Raw genomic sequence first — 17,518 nt, 5'->3', positions numbered from 1 at the left:
CTGAATTTCTAATCACACATGTAAATAACAATTTTTTATTCAATTTATTTGTGCCCATTGCATCATAAATCCAAGCGATTTTTCAAACATTTATTTTGTTAGTTAGTGGCAGTAGTATTAAAATCAAAATATTTTAATACAATATTTTAATACAATATTATTTAAACACATAAAATTTTAAAAGTGGAGGAATACTCTCATAAAATTTTTCTTAAATACAGTCAAACTCCGCTATTGTGAACCTTCAAGGGACCGAAATTTCGGTTCACTATATCCGTTCCGCAAACAATTTTAACTAATGGTTCCGAACTCCTTCTTTTTATTATACATTATTTAAATAAATGACTAATAAAATGAAATACAAAAATGACTGAAAAATAATACGTAGTAACAAGAAATGTGTTAACTTGCTTTTATTTTTATTACTCTTCGTCTTGTGTACAAAAAAAAAAAAAATTAGTAATCTTTGGCTGATGCAGGGAAAATTTGTCCATACATCTGCCTGGGTTGTCCTTTGTTTAGGGATGGAAAAGTGAGACAAAAGAAACAAACAAGAAAAAAATACTTATGACTACATTACACTTAATAAGATGGTTTTAAAAATCAGTATAAGAATTCATTTTGAAGTAGACATTTTAAAATTATTATTAAAACAAAAATGAAGAAAAAAAATCAGTCGCAGACAGAAAAAAGTTCATAATATCCAACTTCCTCACTTTTTTAGTTCACTATATCCACAAAAAATAACATTATACGTGTATAGCAAGGCACGGGACCGAGCATTGCGTTCAATATATCCGGGAGTTCACTATAAACCATGTTCACTATAGCGGGGTTTGACTGTATAAAGATTCAATTTCAATTTATATTACTCAATAAAATATTTAACTTTATTTTACTTACATTCTGTGAGTATTGCAGTTTTCATATTGATCAAACTTATTTTAATGAGTTTTATTATGCGACGTGATAAAAAAAATCAAGTTTTGATATCTGTGAACACATCACCTAGTTGATTTTTATTTCATTTTATAACCGCGTTGAACAGCTGTCCCAATTCTGAGTTTACGACAATTAATGTTCAACTCTGTAGTCTTATAATTTTAAACCCAACCTAGAAGAAAAAGGAACTGCTGGATCAAGCATTGCGGCAAACTAGCCATCGTGGAGAACTTTTTAATGGAGTCAATCCACATTTGTGTCGCATGGAGAGGAAAACCTCCCACAAAGCTTGACGGCAAGGGTATTCTAACCCATGATCTGTCAACCACTCTAAGAATATTTTATGTCAGCACTATGGTCTGCGAAGGAGAAGAATTCATATTGACAAGCCAACTCTGGGAATCAAAGCTGGGTCATCTCTTTGAAATAAATAAATAGATTGATAAAAATGATTTAGTGCTTAGAAGACTAACGTTTAAGTAAAAATTATAATATTTGTCATCAACATATCTAAATACACATGTGGCCTTTCATTGGTCAACCTGCTCTATAGGTGGTCTTTCACTCAAAAACGTTGTGCGTCCTTAATCAGTTTTATTATTTTTTTCATCAATTTCATAATTGATATTTTAATGATATAAGTAAAAAAATAAGCTTTTATTTTATAAACTAATGTAAATTAATACAACTTTATGCTTAAAATAAATAAAAAATATTTTAAATAAATACAGTAGGGAACCGATTATCCGGAACTATCGGGACCATCGCTATTCCGGATAACTGATTTTTCCGGTTTTCTGAATCGCTACAAAAAGCCGTTTTTTTAATTGTTAAACCCAACTAAAAAAACTTTTTTTTGAAATAATCTTAAAAAGAAGGAAAAACGATGAAGTAATACACTAATGATTATTTCCAAAATGATGGTAAGGTAAAAATCTTTCAAAAAAGAAAGAAAAATCCTAAAATCTTATGAGGAAAAAAATTTTTTTTTTTTTAAAATGGCGGGAAAATGCATCGAATTTCGTTCCGGTTTTTTGGTTTTCCGATTTCCGGATAACGGGTTCTGTACTGTACCTACAAAATTATTTCAATAAATATTTGATGTAGTATAAAAAAATTATAACTTTACAAACTAATTAATAAAAATGAATAATAATATTTTTAAGGAAATACAAAACATTTAAAATATTTTGAATAAATATTGCAAAATTGTTTCAAAATATACTTGTTGTATAGGAGCCTGAGCCATAGTCATTGTTGGATGAATCATTGTAGGGTGGGGACCAGAGCTTTGCGACATCATAGTACCAGTAGGGACATTTTGAGCTTGTGCAGTGAGCTGTGAAACATTCATTTGCACAGGAGTCCCTGCATTGATATTCAGCTGAGGTACAGCCATCTGTACTGATTGTCCACTATTTGTATTGAGCTGAGTCATTTGGACAGGAGTTCCTGAAGGAGAACTTAAATGAGACACAGTCATTTGAACAGGAGCATTAGAATTTGAATTTAATTGAGATGCAGACATCTGTGCTGAAGATGCAGCACTAACATTTACATTTTGCTGCATTGTAGCCATTTGTTGAGTAGCAGAAGGATTGACATTGGAAGGCAACGAAGCAGAAACATTCAACTGATTTGACTGTTCAGAATTATTGGTCACAGACATTGATGATGAAACATTTGACTGCTGTTGATGCAATTGATTTTGCTGCTGTTGCATTTGATGCAAATGAGATTGTTGAATTTGTTGTTGCATGTGAGACGATTGCTGGTGTTGAGGTTGTTGTTGCAAGTGAGACTGATTTTGCATCTGAGTTTGCTGCATTTGTTGCTGTTGCTGCAGCTGAGATGCTTGCATTTGTTGCTGTTGTTGCAGCTGGGATGCTTGAATTTGTTGAGACTGTGTCATCTGTTGTTGTTGTAACTGGGATGCTTGAATTTGTTGGGGCTGTGACATACTTAGATGAGATGATTGAATCTGTTGAGCTTGATGATTTTGTTGCTGCTGTGTTTGCTGGGGTGACTGCTGAACTTGCTGCTGTGTGGATTGTAGTAGAAGTTGTTCATTATTATCTTCAGCCATATTATATTATGTTCTAAACAAAAAAAAGAGATAAAAACTTAAACCATAAAAATAAGTGTAATCACTTAAATAAAAGAATCATTCAGTAAACCTGCAAAAAAGTGTTTACTAAAAATGTTCAGTTTACCAAGAAAGAAGAAAAAAAAACTTAATATTTAATTAAAAAAATTATAATAAAAAAGAAGTTGACGGAATAAAATAGATGTTTTTCACAAAATATTTGTTATATCATAATAGTTTTCTTAAACAATGTTCAATTTTAAATTTTTTTGGTTAATAAGTAGAATCTGGTGCTCTTTAGATTGAGTATTGTACTTTGAAGCTTTTATCGTACACAGTGTTCACCCTAAATGTTCTTTGATTTTAGAAGGGTCGTCTCTCCCTTGATCTTCATAAATGTGCCCTTCTTGTAAAAATAAGCCGCCATTCCTTAGAAAAGCAATCTTTTTATTTTATTTTTTCAGGAAAAGTTTGTTTTCTTAATCACCTGCTTTAATGAAAAGTCTTAATCTGATTTTTTTAGTTACTGAAAATTATTTAACTTTAATTTTTAATTTCATTCTTTCATTTTCCAGCTAAATAGTTAAAATTTGCATGATATTCAGACCAAGAGATATTCATATCTTTTGTTTGGATGGAGGGTAAATTAAATGAATTTTCCAATGGTTTTAAACTTTACCATTATTTTGTTAAAAAAAAAAAAAAAAACCTTTATTTAGAAATGCACCTTTATATGTTTATTTTCTCAAGATTTTAAATAATTATTTTGATAATTATACTAATTTATTTTCTCATCATTTAAAATATAAAAAATAGCTTTAAAGTTGTTCCTCACTTAATCCTCTTTTATTAGTTTACTTTGTTTGAAGAAAATTTATACACTGAGATTGTCTTTAATTATTTTTCAAAAGCTTCAAATTTTTCTGCTACTTTGATAATTAGTGAAAATTACTTTGTGAAATATACACGCAAAATAACATAAGAGGGTAGTTAAAAAATTGAGAATCAAATTCAGTTATTACATAATGTTACATATTTTGATAATTTTTAACGGTGGTGAGTGCCCTTTCAATACTCAAAGTGCCCTTTTCTGTGAGGAAGCATCCCACTCTTTTTTTATTCCAAGGAAGAACTCTGCTGTACATAAAATCTTCTATTATCTTATTATTTTGACCTAAATACTTTATTATTAGAAAATGTCATTCAAGTTTCACTCAAATTTTCCTTTTTTCTTATAGGAACGTAAGAAATCGCCAAAAAAAGGGAGAGCACCAACTATAAACTCTTAATAATTTTTAAATCAAAACATTTCAACAGAAATAAGTTTAAATGGACAGAGGAAAAAAATGATCCTAAACCTATAATTATTCTCAATGGCTCTAGTTTTTTAGGTAAGAAATTTTTTTTCTTGATTATATCTTTAAGCTCAAAGGATAAACTGTATATGACCAATAAGCTCTGCTAGATCAAACTGCCTATATAATATTTCATCATTAAAACGATAATTACATAAAAAAAATTTTAAAATTAAGATGATTCATCACAATCTATACTATATATAAAAAAAATAATTTTATTAAAAAATAATTGAAATCATACTGTTCACGTAGATAGAAATTCATAATTTAAAAATAAATTTAGTATTCATATTAAAAAATAATGAAAAGGCTAAATTACATTTAAGATAATTTTTATTATAATAGATTAAGGTCAGCACATCAAGAAGTCACACTGTCGCTATACATATTCTTGAACCTACTTTCATGTTAATTTATGTTTAAAACTAACAGAGAATTGTAGAAAAAGAAATTAATTAAAAAGTTCGAAATTTCTTATTTATTGTTTCTTGCTGATATAAATGCAAACTGTGATTCCAAGTATGCGATGACCATTATATTTTACCAGCCAGATTGGTAGATAACACGTTCATTATAATAATATCAGAAATGTTGAATTCAACAAAATACCATAGCTTGAATTTCTTAAATAATAATTTTAAAGGCTATAATTAAAGAAATCGATGAATTTTTTTTTACAGGAAATAGAATAACTGTAAGCACGCCTTTAAATCAAGTGATGCAATAGTAATATTTATTAATTGTTAAAATTTAAATTAAAAATAGATTCTGCAAATTAGTTTACTTTTAGATTAATAAATCATCCAAAGAAATATTTTATAATGGTAATATTTAATGAAGTCAGCACATTTAATAATTAAAAAAAAAGGCTTCCTTTAAAATTCACTAGTAGGAGAAACAGTTATCTGTCATTATATTCCCCAAATTCATATTAAATAACAATAGTCTGTTAAATAATTAGCACAATCGAATAACGAATAATCAAATATAAATTATAAGAAATTGCGAATTTTTTTGACACTTATTTACCTTACATTCCAAAACATAAACAGCACATTTATTAAACGATGCCAGAATTTTGACCACATCATCAAATTTTGCAAAAGTCAATTTGACTTAGAATAACAAAAAGAAGACAAATTAGAACCTTTTTCAGGGGTTTGTAATTTAAACTGCTTGTTTCAAATGAATTTCATTTTAATATTGTAAAAAAAAGATAAATATAACTTCCTTTTTAAAAAAACAAATAAAAGAAGCTTTAATTTAATAAAAATAGGCAGCTGGAAACGTATCAAATGAAGAAAACAAAAAGGAAAACAACTATCAAAACAATTTTGTCATAAATCGTATGTTAAATTAATTTGTTTTCCTGGCCAATAAAAAGTATTTATCCGAACAAAATTTGCGTATTTTAACTTATTATTTGTAGTGATTCATAAAACGAATATAATTTTCTTATTTACTGTTATAATTAAAGAATTTTAATATTATAATTTGATACGACTGATGAAATCGTTATGAGATATTGCGATTTAAGTAGAGTTCCGTACCCATTTCCTAAATTGAAAAGATGGCATTAAGACTGTTCATAAATTTGAAATCTTCTTTTAGGATTTGTACTAAACGTAATGTTTCCTCAAGATCATACAAATTGCACCAAAAAGCATTGAAACTTACCACAGCCAATCATCGCGATGAACAAGAAAATTTTGACACATTCGGCACTTGGGATAATAGAATTGATCTTCCCCTATTACTGCAAGCTAGTATAGAGCATGGTAAACCAATTCCTAAAATATCTGTGGGAAATGTTGGATCAGCTAGCAACATAGGAAGACGAATTTCTAATGAAGATAGATACAGGTATTCTAAAATTAGTGCATCCTTTTTTTTACTAATTATACTGATTAAAATTGAATAAAAAATTTTCAATAAATTTTTATTTAATCGTTTTATGTACTACTATATTTTGGTTAACCCACCTGTGATTCTGCATGTAGAAATCTATAATTTTTTTTTTTAAATTCATCCAAATCTTTGCGCATGTAAAAAACCTCACTCTTTTTCTATCTAAAGGGTATATATCATGTTCTCAAAAAAAGTTTTCAGTGCCTGGCCAACAGGTACAAGAAAAAGAGGACCACCAAACCTAAGATTTTTAGACTGCCTTGAAAAGGACCTACAAGTCTTAAAGATAATAAACTGGAGAACCTTGGCTAAGGGAAGAATGTCTTGGCATAGGCTTGTTGAGAAGGCCAAGGCCCATCCTGTTCTGTCGTGCCAATGAGAGGAAGAAGAATTGTAAAAGTGTGAACGTGAACATTAATTATATTCTTATTACATATTTAGTATTCCATGTTTTGCCAACAGCAGTTCTTGTGTACGATATAGATTTTGAGTTTTTAGAATAACGGTGGGCGTAAATTTTACAGAATATATCATGTTCTGCCATGCCAACTATAATAGCCTAGATGGCAAAGTTTTTTTTTTTTTTTTTTTTTTTTTTTTTAAAAAGAAACATGTAGAAGCTTGCATGCAGGTGGCTATGAGTTATATCCTTCAAATTGGTCCCTCCTGTAATGTTTTTTTTTTTTTTTTTTTGTTACTTGCAAGACATTGCTAAGACTTGGTGATTCTTTTGCCACAGATCACGATACAGAAATCTTCCCCTACCTACAAACAGACCTGTATATAGATTTTTTTTGTTGCAAATTTTAGATAAATATGAATATGAATGAGTAGGTAATATAGAAATATTTATAATAGAAAAATGACCCTTTATGCAACAATTTTATGATTGGAGAGTAAGATGGCTTGAACCAAAATTGTATAAAAACATTGTAAATATTTCGAAGAAATAAAAATCAAAATTTCGAAACTGCCTGTAGGTTAAAGAGCTGCTCAAATATTATCTAAGCATATTTTTTGCACTTATGGTTTCTTTCTCCACCTTGTCACCAAAAATAGCAAGTTACGAACCCTTATCCAAGCGTACGTAGGAAAGTTGCAACTTCTTGTTTTTTAGTTTGACTATGATTTATATTCTAATAGTCTAATTTTAAGAAATTTAGGATTTTAGGAGATGTTACTTTTCATGAAAACAAAATTTTCATTTTAATTTATTTCATATATTTTTTTAAATTTTTTGGAGTAATTTTTTTTCAGATTTTTCACTTCTATAATAAACGTTATTTCAAAATATTTTGTGAGAATTTTTTGCATTTTTTTGAAGAAACTTTTTTTGATAAGAAAGAGTTAGAGACTTACTTAAGCATTGCTAGCATAAAATAGCAAATCGCCTTTCTTGTTAGCATAAAATAGCAAATCGCTCTTAAAAAAGCAAACAGGTGTCTTTTATCAATTAATGAGTTCATATATAAATTAACTGGTTTTTATAATTATATCATGGATTTTAATCCAATGACTTATGATTCTTTTCTAAAAAATGAAAATTTATTAAGCATTTTAGTACATTTAAAAAAAAAAATATTGATTTTCTTATAGTTTTAAAATTTATTGTAAATATATTATTAAACTAAGTTATTTTAGTTATTGAGGAGTAATAAAATATAGCATTTTTTAAATGACATTTTGTTAATCTTATAGATCTTTTTTGTTTAATTTTTTTATAATTTTTTTTTTTTTTAGGGTTTTAGAGCTCCAACCTGAGTTGTTGTATTTTGCTGTGTTTGATGGCCATGGAGGAACGGAATGTGCAGATTTTTGTAGTGAGCATATGGAGAATTATATTAAATATTGGTTAACTAGGGGTGAGAGGGACTTAGAAACTATTCTTCAGTATTCCTTTCAAGAAGTGAATAATGCCTTTGCCAGACATGTTATTTTTAACTGTCCAGGTGAGCTCTTTTAATCCTTTAAATAAAAACAATTCTAATAATAGTATAAAAAATATGTAACACAGTGTGAAATTATCAGAGATAATTTCAAAAAGATATCCTCACATGTGCACTAACTTATCAAACTGCTTATTTTGATACCCTGTCTGATGTTTGTTGTATATACTTCATTCTGCTCATCGATTACATACATTCTCTGGTTACTAGATATAGACGTGTACTTACATCAAATCCTAGACAGCAGAAAAGTAATATAAAAAAAATAATTTTATTTCAGAAACAGCCTTTCAGTTCTTTCTTGTTCAGGATTGTAAAAGAATATTTATATTATTATAATTATATAATGATTATTATATTAACTCAATAAGAGCTCAACTGATCTATTTTGATCATCAAATCTAAAGTACTATATAAGTTAATGGAAACTAATGCATGTAATTTTTTTAACAGGGTGGACCCCCCCATTTCTGTTCTACAAATCATTTTCACAAGGTTTGAAGTATTGTAAATTCAAAAATTAAAGTTTTTCTTACAGGGGCCATAATGACCGCTTTTGTCTGTTTTAAGTAGTTTTATGACTATTTATTTTAATAATCAACATAAATGCATGAAATTTTGATACGGTATACTTAGAAACATTTTAGAAAAAGTGAAAAAATATTAGCTTCGAAGCTCACATGTATCTTTAAAAACAACATATGAAATGGCAAAACACAATCAGAATCACCCCAACAACACTTTTAGTGTTTAATAAAATTTAAACACTATTGATCTTCATGATAGTTCAAAATTTTGAAAGGGTTTGTAATACATAATAAGAATTATCTCAAAACTTTCTTCATTAGAAAATTGTGCAAAAATGAACAGATTTAGCTAGTGGATTAAATAATGCAAAACATGAACTCTATAATATTGCTTTGTAGCCATTAGTTACTGACCACAGCTACTAAATGTATGTCATGTATTTGAAGGAAAAATTTAGGTAAGAAAAAATCTATTCAGACAATAGATTGTTTGAAATGTCATACTTCTAAATTACAAATGCTGAAATCTTTTAACTGTGCTACCTGGGTTTAACTAGTCACAAACCTCTGAGTTATAGATATTTATATTTGTTTATGATTCAAGTTGTTTGGTATCTTTTAGCTAGTACTTTTTAATTAATTAATGATCAATTTAAAAAAAATAAAAACTTGACTTTGTTTCAGAAAAAGAAGCTGCCAGTTCAGGAACTACTGCTACTGTTTGTCTTTTAAGAAACAGCATTGAACTTGTGATTGGTCATGTAGGAGACAGCAGAGCCATGCTTTGCCGTGATGGTGAAGCAAGAAAACTTACTACAGATCACACTGCAAATTTAAAAAGTGAAAAGGTTTGTTACAAAAAGTTTTCATTTCAAATTTTGGTGGAGATCTATTTTTTTAATGTTTTTATTTATTTATTTATCTTTCGCATCTATGTGAGAAAATAGAAGTAAAAGAACTTGCGATGTTAACGTAACTTCATGATAAGTTTAGTTTCCTTTTCGTTTATTTTGAATAATTATTTTGTTAGTAAGCATATTGCTTTATTTTAAATAACATGTGAAATGTATGTCATGTATTTGAGGGCTATGCTTTAAAGAATATGGTATAACAACGGAAAAACATTATATATTACTTTTCAGACATTTTCATTGATTCAGACATTTTCATTCAGATATTTTCTGTATTGCTCAGCTATTTTTCTCTTATCTATTCAAGAAAAATCAAGAACTTGCGATGTTAACGTAACTTCATGATAAGTTTAGTTTCCTTTTCGTTTATTTTGAATAATTATTTTGTTAGTAAGCATATTGCTTTATTTTAAATAACATGTGAAATGTATGTCATGTATTTGAGGGCTATGCTTTAAAGAATATGGTATAACAATGGAAAAACATTATATATTACTTTTCAGACATTTTCATTGATTCAGACATTTTCATTCAGATATTTTCTGTATTGCTCAGCTATTTTTCTCTTATCTATTCAAGAAAAATCGAAAAATTTTATCAAACTCTTCTCAGTTGCCCAATAATAAAAAAAAATCTCATAATTTTCCACCAACAGTGGATTTTTTGAGAAAATGTTACTTAATTATGACATATCCTTAGTCACTATTATTTTTAGACTGAAAACTGCTTTCTCTGAAGAATTGAATTTGTGTTACTTTTTTTAAATATTCCATTTGATTTTAACTAACTTAGGATTTATAGTTGTCCTGATATTCTTCATGAAAAATGTTTTGACCCTATTTGTTCTTATTTTTAGTTTTTGTCCTGTTATTTTGTGTATGTTCAAAACAAACAAATACATATTTTAAAATAATCAATTTGAAGAATTACAAGATTTGCATTTTTGATCCAATATCTTTTAATTTTCCATACACCCTTTTTAGTGATACAGTAGACGCCGCTTAATGTGATCACGGTTAATGTTATCAAACGTTTAATGTTATCAAAATCGCTTAGTCCCGTCTGCTTATATCAAAATACATTGAAAAATCATCGTTTATTGTAATCAAATGTTCGTTTATTGTTATCAGTTTATAGGTAAATTTATTTTCCTGAAATCAATAAAAACAAGAAGGAAAACTTTTTTTTGTGTTTTGTGAAGTGTTTCCTGAAACTTACCAAAAGTTCAAACGGGGCTCGTATATTATCTTTTAAACACGTGTTATTATGAGGGGGGGGGGGGTATTTTGCCATTTTCGATCAAGCATTGTAAAATTCCGTAGCACTGTGTGATTTGAAATTCCCGGAAATCCTAAATAAGGAGAAAAGAAGACCTGCCAGTAACGAGTCAATGTTTGTCACGAGCCCCTTTTTAGAAGAACTAAACAATGTGACAGATGATATGTCCCAGCCACTATGGGAAGGGGGTAAGGGGTGACCTTCAAAAGAGAACATTGTTTAGGGTATGCCACTTGATCTGAGCGGGTCGCTTAGCCAGTCACTATTGGTCAAACAATAAAATTGGGGGGGGGGGTAGTGGAACTGCCTCATCTAAGTGTTTAAAAGACGCATTTAGAAGAAGATCAGCATAAATTTTCACTTTACCATAGTTCCTACGGTTTGTAACCTGATTTGTTTTTTATAATGGAAAGGAAACGGAGAGATCTTACTGTGAAAGAAAAGGTTGACATTTTAAATCGCTACGATAAATTGCCGAAAATGAGCCAAAGGAATGCTGCTGTTCAATTGAAAGTTTCGCAGCCGCTTTTGTGCAAAATTTTAAAAAATCGTGAAGATATCGAAAAAAAGTGCACTTTAAACGAAGATCTGAATTGTAAAAGAAATCGAGATGGAAAAGACAAAGAGGTTGAATCTGCATTAAAACTTTGGTTCACAAACGTTCGTGAGAGGGACGCTCGTGTTAATGGTCCAATTTTGCGCCAAAAAGCTGAAGATTTGGCTGCAAAATTGGGTAAAGGAAACTTCGTAGCCACAGAAGGATGGTTCCACCGCTGGAAAAAGAGGCAGAACATACTCTTCCGAAGGACAAAGCAAAAAGATGCCGATGTGAGCAAAAAGATGTGAGCAAAAAGATGCCGATAATGTAGCCGCAGACCAGTGGATTAAAGAAGAATGGCCTAAACTTATTGCCACATATTCACTTGAGGATGTATATAACGCTGATGAAACTGGCCTATATTTTCGTGCGCTGCCTGAACACACCTACATGTTTCAGAAGGAAAGTACGCAAGGGTGTAAAACCTCCAAGGGACGCCTAACTGTGCTATGTTGCGCTAGTATGGCCGGCACTATAGAAAAACTTTTAGTGATTGGAAAAAGTAAGAAGTCCCGCTGTTTCAAAGGTGTGAAAAATCTGCCCGTCGATTATTTTGCCAACAAAACGGCGTGGATGACTACCACCATCTTTAACGAATGGCTGCTGAAATGGGACAAGCGTCTAAAACGGAACATACTCCTGCTCATAGACAACTGCACTGCGCATGATGTAACTGTTTCATTAAAAAAGATATATATCGTGTTCCTACCACCAAACACCACTTCTTTAATTCAACCGTGTGACCAGGGAATTATCCGCACCTTGAAGGCATATTACAGAAAGGAAATGCGTTCAAGGATCTTAGAAAATATGGAAGACCAAGACGCTGAAGATCTTAATGCGAACGCTCTAGCCAAAAAAACAAATGTTTTGGATGCCATACATTTGTTAACAATGTCATAGAATAATGTCTCGGAACAAACAATTCGAAATTGTTTTAGTCATGGAGGATTTTGTCAACCAGAGGACAACAATGCTGCTGTAATGAAAGAAATGGAAGACGTTTTCAATCCCCCGCCCGATATGAATGCTGAGGATTTTGAAGCATGGATGGAGATCGACGAGAAGTTTGAGACTTCTACTTCGTTAACTGATGAGGACATTTACGAAGCCGTATGTGTCAAAGATCCAGCTTCGTCACAAGATTCTAATGCCGATGATGAACCCGAAAGTGCTATCGAGGACAAAATTCCGACGCCTGCTCAGTTGAGGGAGGCACTTCGAGTCTTACGGCTAGGTGTGCAAAACAAAGCCGGCGCGGAACACTTTCATAAACATTATGATTATGAGCGATTCGTAAATGACTTGCTTCGAAAGAATGCTAAACAATCGACAATTGATGATTTCTTTTTCAGTTAATAATTAACCTTTTGTATTTTGTATCGTTTTCTGCAGTTCTTCATTAAATATGTAACTATACTAAGTAATTCTTTTTCTTTAGTGAAAATTAATTTCTATTAAATACTTTAGAGTTTCACAGCAACAACTCCGAATTTAAAATAATTTTTATTTTAATACGTATGTAAAAAAATCATTTTTTACCTTAAATTTTTTTTGTTTATTGTAATCAATCGGTTATTGTTATCAAATCATGTTCGTCCCGATGTGATCACATTAAGCGGCGTCCACTGTATTAAAAATCTTAAAATATGATTGTTTAAACTTAGAGACCATTCACTAATCATATGTGAGGTTAAGCCTTATGCGCAGGATTCATTGTTTAAAACTTTCTGAGAATTCAGTCATTTTATGAAAAAGAAACTTAATTTAAAAAATTTTATGGTTGTGGTTAATTTAGGTCATATGCTTATTTATTGTTTTCAACAATTGCAGTAACAATCCTTATAGGGAGGAGTTTTGTAGTTACACAATTATTAATTAGATTATTAATACTTTTTCATTAGATTTATATTATGATAGATTTCAATAAACAATACAGTAATCATATCATAAAATTTATAAATAGTGAATTGAAGGATCACCTAATAAATTACTTTTGCACCAAAATATTAAACAGCATATTCACAGTATTTACTTTTCAAAATTACTCTACCGCTTAGTTTAAAATTTGTTTTTATTAAGGAAGTTTTGAACTTCATTACATATTTTAATTAGATATAAGCATGCAGGAATATTTACTCATTGATACTGGTTATTTTTTTATTGCTGAATCTCTATCAAAATTTTCTATCAATGAAATTAAACTATGTATTATAAGTCGTTCTGCATTCCATTAATAAAATTATGTTGGAAATTGTTAAAACTTATTATTTTAAGTAATTCTGAAATTTAAAATAAAGTTTTTATTATTCTTTTGTGATAAAAATTGACTTTATTATGTTTAAGTAGGGAAATTATATGTTTTCTAGTTTCTGATTTGCCCTTTTTTTAAAAAGTAGTCTGGTATATGCATACTGCTCTGAAAAATGACCTGTTTTTTTTTCTTTTACCTACTATAAAAAGTGCTTATGTAAATTTTGCTTTGAGTGAAAAAAATTACATACCTGGTTTCTTTTCTGATATAGTAACAATTTTCAAATTCTACTTTGAGATTGGCTTGATAATAGTTCTCATAAAAGTCTACTTTTAATGTAAACAAGTATGCTTTGAAATAATTTGTTTATTTTAATTTCTGTTGTTGGAAGGATTTATATATTTTCTTTCAATGATCACAAAAAACTGAATTGTCAACTGTATTCCACTTAGTCTTTGAATCATAACATATAATGAAATTTATTAAAATTTTAATCAAAAATATCAAATGGCGATCTCTAATTTTGACTTTAATTAAGGATTAGATATATTATTAAGATAAGATTTTTTTTTGGTGAAGGACAAAAAAGTGGATCTTAATTATAATTTGAACTCTTTTTTAAAATGAACTATTCATTTTGGGGATTCTAGTGAACATGGATATAGCATTGTGTTTATAAAGTAGAAAATATAACTTAGTCTTCATAAAAGTTAGAATCCTATATTATGGTAATTTAATTTGCTTCTTTTTTTATTTAAGTATAAATAAATATTTTTGATCAAGTATATAGAGTATCATTAGTAATTTAATAATAAAATTTTGTGCAGGAAAGAATTTTAAAATCCTCTGGTACAATTAAATCAGATAACTTAGGTCAGCATCTCGTAAATGGAAGGTTAGCAATGACTCGAAGCTTAGGAGATTTGGATTTAAAACCTTATGGAGTCTCAGCTCAACCAGACACAAGATCTTTAGAAGTAAGTTTTTACTTTCTCTAGTTTTTAAATTATGCGACACATTATCAAAAAAAAAAAAAAGTGTATCCTTAAAAGAATCTAATGAATAGTAGATATCTAAAATGATTTTTTTTTAAATTTTGATATTCAAAACTTTATTTTTTGTGTATGTGTAAACAATATATTTATCAAGTTTCAGAATTGTAAAAATTTTAATTTAATGCAGGTACAAGAAAAATATAGAATGCTTTTGTACCAAAAGGGAAAAATTAAACTAAATCTTATTACAATTCCCTACTTACAACTTCAATATTTTTGCAGATTTTGAATTTATATTTTTATCAATAAAATTATTGATAATAAAAAGGAATATTTCAAGGGCGATTAAATTTCCCAAAAGTTTAAAAGAAGTGTGTTCAGGAAATTATAATTTTTTTTTTGTGTAAAATAATAATGATGATATAGTGAAAAAAAATTATCCTATATCTTGGTGTAGAAGTCGACTTTTAAAACTCTCAATATTTTACAAAAATCAGGGGATCCAATTAAAGTTAGACATTCATTGTTCATGAAATATCAATGCATTATAATAGAGAATGTGACGGTATTAATAATTCTGTATCAATTTATGTTAATGTGTCATATCAAGAAAGATTAATGTGAAATATTTTTAACTTGAAGTTTTTATTGCTGACTTAATTTTTTTAATGTTTTTAATTTTAGAAGTTTTTACATTTGGCTTCTTCAGCATTGACTTATACACCCAAAATTTGCTATCTCCTAATCAAAAATAGGAGTCAATTTATACAACAAATTGAATTTTCAATGAGATATAAGGTGTATTTTATAATTAATTATCAACGTCCTTTCTCAGTTATATGAAATTTTTTAGGTCTGTAAAACATGTCTTTTGTTGTCCTTTTATACTTTTAAATATAACATATACTTAGAATCAGAAATTAAGTATTCTTTTATAAAACGGCAACACATTTTTAAAAATTATCTAACTTTCAAATTTCCCCCAATTTTTTTTTTTTTACATTTGAAACATAATTATCTAATGGAAACTAAGATTGGAATCTAGAGTATCTAAATGCATTTCTTCATTTTCTAGCTTAATGATTTGTAAGTAACAATAAGACAAAGTTGGATATTTAATGAACAATCCTAAGAAATGTATGTGGAAAGAATTACTTGATGATTAAAAAAGCTTCATTTGCTTCAAAATATAGTACTAAAAAATTACATTTTTCTAGCGTTATTCTTTGTGAGAATGGAAGCCAATTTTTTAGCGCTTTAAATATGTTTCTTTTTTATTATCACCTTCAATGGTTTGAAGCTTATGCAGTTTTTAAATCATCAAGTGAGATACTAATTAATTACTTAAGACACATTTTTTCTTTTTTAAAATCTGTAATTTATTTTTAGGTTAAACATGGCAGAGATTCATTTTTGATATTAACTACAGACGGTGTTAACTTTTCAATGAGTGATCAAGAAATATGTGATGCCGTGAACACTTGCCATGACCCATTCGAGGGGGCAGGATTCGTCACAGATCAGGCATTACAGTTTGGGTCTGAAGATAATACAACTGCTGTGATCGTTCCTTTTGGTGCATGGGGAAAATATCAAAACCAAAGGAAAATTGCTCTAAATTTTGGTCGCAGTTTGTTGAGAAGTAACAGGTATTAAAGAAAGTGTGCCTGTTCTTTGAAAGAAAATAAAGCTCATTTACTTATTTATTCATTTGGAAGACTGTTTTTTTTTTAGAAAGTATATGTTTAAATCAGTCTAGGTCTGGTTCATGTATACAGGAAGATGAACTTATATTGTAGACGATAGCAATAACTATATTTATTTATAGGTTGTGACAGAAATTAGACTTAGTTTTTGTTGTATTACTGTTACCAATATTTTATAATAGTAATAGATGTTGATGAAGCATTAACTTAATTGTGATTTTTCCTTTTAAAAATTTGTTATTGTTTTATTTGCTTTTTTAGTCTTATGTGTTTGTAAGATGAGCTGTTGAATTTTTTATCTGATATTTTTTAAAGTTAACATAAAAAGGGAATGCATTTAGAAACTTAATCAATACTTAGTGAAAAATTTCACCAGTGGAATCATTAATTTATGTACTTTCTTAGCTTATTTTTGAAAACAGACTTTTACTTAGTTTTTACTTCAATACTTCCTTAATTATTTATTGCATTTAATTTAGTTTATTTTTTAAAACTGCTGCTTTTGTTCACTTTTCATTTGTTTAGACATATGGGACTTGTTATTTATCAGTATTTTGACTAAATGTAATGACAGGGTTCCCACTTTACTTCAAAAAAAATTATCTGACTTTTCCAGGTATATCAGGTAAATTTCAATGAAAATCCAGTCCATATTTTATCTATACCATGCAATTTTTCATCAGAAAACTTTTTTCTATTTATTTGTAATGCCAAATATTAAATTTTGTGAGAAAAAAAGTTATTGAATGAGGGTGGGATCATGTAAGTTGGACTAAAATGTGAAATTTTTGTAACAAGTAATTGCAATAGATGTTAGAATTATTTAACTCCAATCTCAATAACTTATTACTGTTATTGACAATTTAAAGACTGTTTATCTTCCAGGCATGATATAGGCATTTTCTAGGTTTTTGTAAAATATTGCAATTTTCCCTGATTTTTGGAACTAAAATAAAATTCCCTGACAATTCCAGGTTTTCCCTCTTCTACTTGACCTGTGGGAGCCCTG

General features: G+C 28.9%; 2 protein-coding genes across 3 annotated transcripts in view; one reads left to right on the top strand and one right to left on the bottom strand.

The window, feature by feature from the left end:
• Positions 1–5,611, bottom strand: part of LOC107443532 (uncharacterized) — a 34,028-nt gene extending 28,417 nt beyond the window's left edge. Inside the window, exons 1-2 of one of the 2 annotated variants that reach the window (XM_043051846.3) lie at positions 5,416–5,611; positions 2,168–3,041 (exon numbers count right to left, since the gene is read on the bottom strand). In XM_043051846.3, coding sequence (XP_042907780.2) covers positions 2,168–3,028 — 861 coding nt within the window. In that variant the 5' untranslated portion in view covers positions 3,029–3,041; positions 5,416–5,611. Of the gene's footprint in view, positions 1–2,167; positions 3,042–5,170 lie in introns of both variants that reach the window. The other variant, XM_043051847.3, reaches the window with a different exon arrangement.
• A 223-nt stretch (positions 5,612–5,834) lies between these two features.
• LOC107443533 (protein phosphatase Mn(2+)-dependent 1K) lies at positions 5,835–16,510 on the top strand. The gene is made up of 5 exons (XM_043051844.3): positions 5,835–6,249; positions 8,035–8,243; positions 9,452–9,615; positions 14,636–14,785; positions 16,193–16,510. The coding sequence occupies exons 1-5, from the start codon at positions 5,957–5,959 to the stop codon at positions 16,457–16,459; spliced, it is 1,083 nt and encodes a 360-aa protein (XP_042907778.3). The 5' UTR covers positions 5,835–5,956; the 3' UTR covers positions 16,460–16,510.
• The last annotated feature ends 1,008 nt before the right edge of the window (positions 16,511–17,518 follow it).

The sequence above is a fragment of the Parasteatoda tepidariorum genome, chromosome 4 (genome assembly GCF_982258835.1).
Source record: "Parasteatoda tepidariorum strain Cologne lab strain chromosome 4, Ptep-v5.0, whole genome shotgun sequence".
Classification (NCBI taxonomy): domain Eukaryota; kingdom Metazoa; phylum Arthropoda; class Arachnida; order Araneae; family Theridiidae; genus Parasteatoda; species Parasteatoda tepidariorum.
This window is presented reverse-complemented; position numbering and strand designations above follow the sequence as displayed.